Here is a 7,186-nt window from a genome sequence, read left to right as displayed (position 1 = left end):
GAGCATGGAAGTTAAGTTCCACCTTTTCTTGGATTTGGAGACTTCAAATCAGTGTCCTGATTAGGTAAATATTGTCTTCATCTCAAATATATACATATATAAATACATATATAAAAACTCAGTGTCTTTCTCCCAATATTATATGGGGCTGCTCCAGTTTCAGAACATAATTGTTCTCACCTCTTCTACTCAGTTCTACAGTCACTTCAGCTTATAGCTAAATCTTATGTCTTAAAGGATATGTGATGCTACTCATCATTGTCTTCTGAGGAGGATGAGAGTAGGAGGTCCTCATATAGAACACTCCTTGTGGCATTAGAGCCAAGGATAAAAGAGTCCTTTAAATTAAGGTTGCTCTGAGAAACAGATTCAGTCTTTGTAGGAGATTTAGACATGGGAAACAATTTGGTCCCAAAGCCTGGCTGTTCTTTGTCTGTTTTCAAGCTGATAGGTGTTTTGTGCTTGCCTGAATGTGTGTATTGGGAGACAGTTGTGTCTTTGGTAGGACTTGAATAAGAAGAACAGTGCAGAGTCTGTCTGTGGACACTGGCCTTCAATGCTTGTTTGTTTGGGTTTATCTTGAGTGATTGTTGGACGTGATGTCCATTTGGAGTGAGAGAAACTTGAGAAACCTGTGCAGTTTCCCACTCAGGTACTCGAGACGTCAGTGTGGGATTCAGACTAGAGCTGATTCGAGGTTTCTTTGGGTGATGCTGGATCTCCTGAATACTGAATTGGGCAGGCTTTTTTCTTGGATCCTGTATTCTGCCTTTGGGCTCCTGGCCACTCTTTGGTCTTACAGATTGTACACTGGGCTGTGACTCCATACCAGGATGCTTCATACCTGTCTGGACTTTAATGTCGTGGATCAAAAGAGGTGTTTTCGTGGCAGGTTGAAGAGCACACTTCTTGGAAACAACAGACCCAGAGGATATTCTCTTGGAGCTGGGATCAGAATCATGGCAGTTCCTCAAATTGGGCTTTGGAGTGTCTGAGAAGCCCATATCATGTGATTGAACCGATCCATAAGTTCTCAGCTCTGATCTTTTGTTGTAAGAATACGAGGAGGTGGTTGCTCTCATATCAGGTGTCTTGACTGATATGGGACCCATGGAGACAGGACCCAATGAAGTTTTCTTTTGGGTTGCGTTAAGCAATGGTCTGGTAGGTTTCTGTGGAGAAAAGAAAATTTCAGATTACCTACCTTGAACTCAAAGTTACCCACCTATGTAAAGAGCTGGCTAATTCAACTTATCTCCATAGAAATTATGTGGAGTACCTAAGTAAGTTACACAAATGCATGGGAAGGATCATTGGGAGGTAAAATGAGGACCAGGGAGAGACTTGACGGGGCGGAGAATATTTATTTAGGATACAGGTTATATAAAGGAACTTACAATAGTAATATTCAAGACAGTGTCCTAAGGACACTCACTATTGTGCAGTGGGTGATACAGAACTAAATTTAACAAACAGGTCAGGATGAACGGATAGGGGAGAACAATGAATAAAAACCAAACATTCTTCCTAAGCCCAGTGAAACCTTGGCCATACAAACAAAAAGAGTTAAGGCACTGATTTATAATCCACAGGGACCAAAATTAAAAAAAAGCCATTTAAATGCCCACAATATTTCTGGATCAGAAGATTGTTGAAAACACAATATCAACCTGGGACTCAGGACATAGCTAAGTGGATAAGAACACTTATTGCATAAATTAGTTCCCTGGATCCATCAAATGACTCACATGGGTCTGTAGCTTTGTTTTTTTTAAAACTACAATATGTTGTTCTGACCTCTGACACTAGGTATATGCACACATACATATATAGCTACAGACAAAACACTCATGCACAGAAAATGAAATGAATCTAAAAATTAAAACACAACTTGATATTAGAGTGAGGTTTTTAATCTAGGAGATATCACTCTGAGTCTATCAATTAAGAAGGAAGTGCCATCAAGTTCTCTTGTTTAGACCAAATGAACAAAGCACACCCGCAGTTGCACTCATTTTGGCTGACATGTATCCCTTCATCGAGAGATTGACAGATTCTGGAGAAAAATGAAAGACACCAGCCTGGTGGAGGATCATTCAGCATAAGGTGACACTTCACACTTACTCAGAAATCCTCCACAATGTTTGTTGGCCAGAACTAAAAATGGAGCTACATATTCAAATAAAGCTATACAAAGCCATATATGGTGTTGCAAACCTATGATCTCAGAATACGTAAAAGCAAAGGAGGATGATATCAATTTCGAGACAATATCGAGTTACATGCCCTCTGGAAAACAAATGAACACACACTAGGAATGGCTTTATAGACCTGCAATCTCAGTATGTGGGAGACTAGGCTAGAAGAATCTTAGATGAAGGTCAACTTTAGCCAAAGAGCATAGGCTACATAAGTCCCTGTTTCCAAAAAGTAAAAAAGGATGGAAAGATGGAAGAAATAAGGGTAAGTGAAGAAGAATAGAGAGCTGATAATGGTAACAGAAAGGATAAAGATAAGGGAAAAGAAGGGAACATAAAAATCAGAGGGTATAAGAAGATGAAAGGAAATGAAAGACAACTGAGGGGAGGGAAACTAAAGGGAAAGAGAAAATAAGGTAAAAATTGAAAGAAATGGGAAGAACAGGTAAGCAGAAGCTCATATAGAAGTGCAATAAGATTGCCTAGATATTCCTATAATTGTCACACCAGGAATCCAACAGAGCAGCATAGATGGGAGTCACTACACAACTGGAAAGCAAGGGAGATTACCGTCACAAGAAAACAAGATCCCTTTAGTTCTTCTGAGCAATTCTTCTTTAGAGAGCTTCTGGGAAATTTCTGTGACACAGTTTTCTTTGAAACCACTTCTTGCCTGTAGAGCACATTACATTAAGTGTTGGGCTTAGTAGAACCTCTGTGTTCAAATTAGTAAAATCAATCACTACCTTGAAAAATTAATTGCAGCTTTTGTATGGGGTGAGGAGGCATCAAAGCCACAGTGATATTTGCTGATCTGATTTAGGATCATGTTTTACCTCAGAATCTGGCAACACACCTGAAACCTTCAACACACACAAGGCATTAATATTGCATGTGTCTTTATATTAAATCCAAACAGGGTATGCTGTAACTCAGACTAGTCTCTAAATCACAAGACAACTGAGGAAGACCACAAGCTTCTCATCCACTGTTATTCACTCCTCTCTGCTGGATTTCTAGGCTTGCACCAACTTGTTCATATGGTTGTGGAGATAGAACCCAGAAAAATATACATGGTAGACAAGTATACTAGTCACTGATCAAGACCCCAGCCTAGTACTGCATGAATTCATTTGACTCTGTTGCCGCTCTGTCTATGTGAGTAACATCCCCAGCTCTCACTCTTCCTCGTTTTTGGTGATTCTTAACCATAAATGAGTTGAGTACATTGTTGTCTGTTGAAAATTCAGACTTTTTTTTTGGGCTGTGTCCTAAGATGGCTGTATACAATGTATTCAAGTTCTCATGCACATGGATTATTCTGAATCACCCCATGCTTACCTTTGTTCTTCTTTCTTCTCTCCCTCAGTCATTTTAAACATTCCTGGAGTCTGAAACAACTGGGCATTCCCTGTTTTCAGATTCTCCTTCTCTTTGTTTGAGCCCAGAGGTTGGACAGGAAGGGCTGCTTGCCAGTGTTTCATGGGACACAGCTTGCTCCTTGCTTTGTGTCCAAAGGCTCCACAATTCCTGCATTTTACCTGTATGGATATAGGAATGAACACAGAGTAAGTTCCAATTCCACATAAATATCAAAGTCCCACAGAATTATTTTTAGGTGAGATTCAACCTATCTTGTAGGATAAAGCCTAAAGTCCATTTCTGCCAAGAAACACAGGATTCTACAATCATTCACCTGACCCACTTTACAGAGCACTCCAGAGATAAAGGAATTTGTATCTAAAGGATTACAGTACATAAAGTAGTGTGACTCAGAACTTTGAACCCAGAACTCAGGATGATATGGGAGGAGGAACACGAGTTCAAGAAAAACCTAGTCTATACAGATAGTTCCAAATAACCTTTTGAAAACTGTTGACATGTGGCCTAAAAGTAAAAAGTATAATGAAGGCTGCGGATACAGCTCAAGTGTAGATCACATGGATAAAATCCTTCAATGTGGGAATGGCTCTGTGGTAGAATGCAGCCCAGGAATACACCAGTAAATTCTAGGTTGTACCTAAGCAACACATAGTTTAGCATGTATGTGCTAAATTCCATGCTAAGTCTGCAATGAGTGGCTACCCAAATATATGTGATCTAATAAACCGAAAATGGCAAATTGGGCAAATACCAGACTGCTCATATCAGTGCATGTGTATAAGGTGGCTCCTCAGATCCTCTCACTGAGCTGGTAATTTGACAGAGAATTACTCAGATTAGATGGTCTTGTATAAAAGAACGTGAGTTACAGAAACCCGGTCCCCATAGTTAAATCCACTTCCTAGAGTACACATAGAATCCCAGTTCTAAGAAGTTTCAGGTGTCCTGACCTTGGTTTCTTCCTCTTCTTTTGGGGTAGCTCTTGGACTCACTGCTTCAAAACATTTCTTCTTCAGTGTCTTGTCACCAGTGGTTCTCTGAGAAGGAGGTTGTATGCAATGACCTGCGATCTGCTTCATGTCATTTGGTTTCTTGACAACCTTTTTCATTAATTGATTATTGCACTTTCTAGTAAGGCAAAAAAAAAGAAGTTTTGCTGACAGGCATTTTCTGTCCCCACCTTAGGAGGCAGAGGAGAGAAAGATTTGCTGACCAGAGTCACGCACCATTGGAACACTTAGAGTTTATTTTCCATGCTTTTACCCTCTCCCCAGACCTCACACCTAAAGAATTCGTAGCTTTCTGAGGAAACACCACCTGGTTTATCAAGACTGAAATGAGATGTGTAGGATTGAATAAAAGAACCCTGGCTTCTGAAAATTTCCAAGATTTCCCCAGCAACTTAATACTTTTCCTCTATTTATTTCCTGCTTCATATTCTTTCCATTTTATTTTTATTTTTAGTTTTACGAGTTTATTTTTTAATTTAGTTTTAAGTGTTTTGACCCCGCCCCGTGATTTTGCAACATGCTTTTTGCCCATTGCTTTCAAAGACCAGAAGCAGTGTCTAATTTCCCTGGAAGAGGAATTACAAGTGCTTGTGAGACTCTATGAGTGTCAGTAAAGTGAACCCAGGCACTCCACAAGAGCTGCCTATGCTTTCAACTACTTAATCATTTCTCTAGACCCTGTTAATTTTAGACTAGGTTGCATTTAGGTTCAACTCACCTCTAATTTAGGTTGCAGCCAAAAAGGACCTAAATCCACTTCTTTCTGATTCCTATAAACTATGGTTAAAGCCACATACCACCATTTCAGCTTTTAGGTAGATATTGCTAATGCTATTTTTCAAATAAATAAAAATATAACAAACAAAATCTAACATTTTCAGCATATTTCCTGAAAATTATTTTCTGTTTGGTTTTTCTGTACAAAATCAACAATAGACTCTCACCAAGAATTGTAAACCTATGATGTTTACCCAATAAATTCAGCTACACTTCCCAATCAGCAACTCATGTCCATATACCTATTTTAATAATGACTTGTTCACAAACCCACTCCTGGAAAACCAAGCTGAGATGACTATACAAGCTAATGGGCTATGAAAGTTCATACCATTTAATTCACAAATAAGTGCACATATGAAGATATGCCAGATGGTACAGACCTGTAATCCCATCTATTAGAGACTGTAACAATATAATTTTAAGGCCGAGGCCTTTCTTGACTGTAGAGAGAGATCAAGTTAGTAAGAATGAGTCTCAAAATTAAGTAAAGATAATTTTGGCCTGTGTCAGGATGTAGCTCAAGCTTAGAATATTTCCTAATACAAAAATTCCCTAGTTTAATCTATGATTTAAGAAAACAAAATCAATCATCATCATCAACAACAAAAGCCTTCAGGCATTTTTTTGGCAAAAAATAGGGCCCTCAGATATACCCAAGTCAAGTCAGTTCCTACCTTTCTTCTTGGTCTCCTTGTTTTTGTGGGGTTGAATTTTGTTGGTATCCTGCAGGCTGACTCTTTTTATTAGAGACACAGCAGGCTGTTGGGTCCTCTCCAGGTAGCAGAGGGAATTTAAATAAAACCTCCACAGAGGCAACAACTACCCATTTTTCTTTCATCATATCAACCTGAGGACCAAAAAGAGAAAGTTACTTAGTATTCCATGGTGGGGAACCAGCCTTTCATGGAAGAGATAAACAGATTCCCTGTTCCTTCTATCTTCAGGACCATCAGTCTGAAATCTCTCCCACAACAGATGACTGGAACTCTGAAAGTAAATTTCACTTGATAAGAGAGAGTAAAAAGTGAGTTTTGAGGGAGTGGAAATGTTCCCTTGAGGAACTGAGTACTGTTGCAGGCGCCTTGCCTCTTTTATCCCCTTAATTTGTAGCTTATGTTTCAAGTGCTGTGTTCCCAAGAAAGCAATTCACAAATACTTAGTATCAATAATCCCCAGGCCATAAGATAAGAAGGTGCTTCAAGTGGTTCATACATTCCACTTCACCTCACTCTATGTACCTTTTCTTTACCCAATGTCGCAGGTACTTACATCTCTCTGAGGGATCCCAAACTGCCTTAAGATCTTCTTGCCTTCTTCAATTGAGAGTGTGCTGGGATCCATATTGCTGGACCTTTCTAGCGATTCTGCTTCTCTCTAGAAGTTAGAAAACAAATCATATTGTGCTCTCCATCTCCCTGAAATTCTGTCAGTGGGAAACATTCAACTAGCTCCATTCACTAGCTCATGTGTTGCTCTTCCCTCCACGGAGACTGACTATGTTTCCTACGTGACACTAATGTGAGTGAGAGATAAGAAGGTAAAAAAGACAAAGTTTGTACACTAGCCTCAGCACTGCTAGAGAACCTGGGATGCAGACAGCTTAACCACGGACCCTCACATATTACCACATGACACTCTGAAAACCTAACCATATTTTATTTTCTTCAAAGAAATTCAGTATGTACAGAGTCCCCAGCTTATTAGATAGAATCTATAATTTTTCAGCTAGATGCCTATGTAAAAAAAGCAACATAGAGAAACTTTTGAGTTTGGCATATGCATTTTTGTTTTGGTTTTAATGAGTCTGTACACAAT

The 7,186-nt window shown here is 39.2% G+C and overlaps 1 protein-coding gene across 1 annotated transcript; it reads right to left on the bottom strand.

The window, feature by feature from the left end:
- Nucleotides 1-248: 248 nt before the first annotated feature.
- Nucleotides 249-6,712, bottom strand: LOC148123501 (protein FAM90A27P-like). The gene is made up of 6 exons (XM_087897715.1): nucleotides 6,641-6,712; nucleotides 6,046-6,218; nucleotides 4,532-4,709; nucleotides 3,540-3,739; nucleotides 2,769-2,871; nucleotides 249-1,172 (listed from the first exon to the last, which is right to left on the bottom strand). Exons 1-6 carry the CDS (start codon nucleotides 6,710-6,712, stop codon nucleotides 249-251), a joined length of 1,650 nt encoding a protein of 549 aa, XP_087753841.1.
- Nucleotides 6,713-7,186: the final 474 nt, after the last annotated feature.

Source organism: Myodes glareolus, chromosome 1, assembly GCF_982192425.1.
Source record: "Myodes glareolus chromosome 1, mMyoGla1.1, whole genome shotgun sequence".
Lineage (NCBI taxonomy): Eukaryota > Metazoa > Chordata > Mammalia > Rodentia > Cricetidae > Myodes > Myodes glareolus.
Note: the sequence above shows the minus strand (reverse complement) of the source record. Positions and strands in the feature narration are given on the sequence as shown.

Coding starts and splice junctions, on each gene's coding strand:
- LOC148123501 (XM_087897715.1), bottom strand. CDS start 6,712: ATGGATCCCAGCACACTCTCAATTGAAGAAGGCAAGAAGATCTTAAGG. Junction 3,740..4,531: donor AAGAAGAGGAAGAAACCAAG/GTCAGGACACCT, acceptor ATATCCATACAG/GTAAAATGCAGGAATTGTGG. Junction 2,872..3,539: donor GAGAAGAAAGAAGAACAAAG/GTAAGCATGGGG, acceptor TGTGCTCTACAG/GCAAGAAGTGGTTTCAAAGA.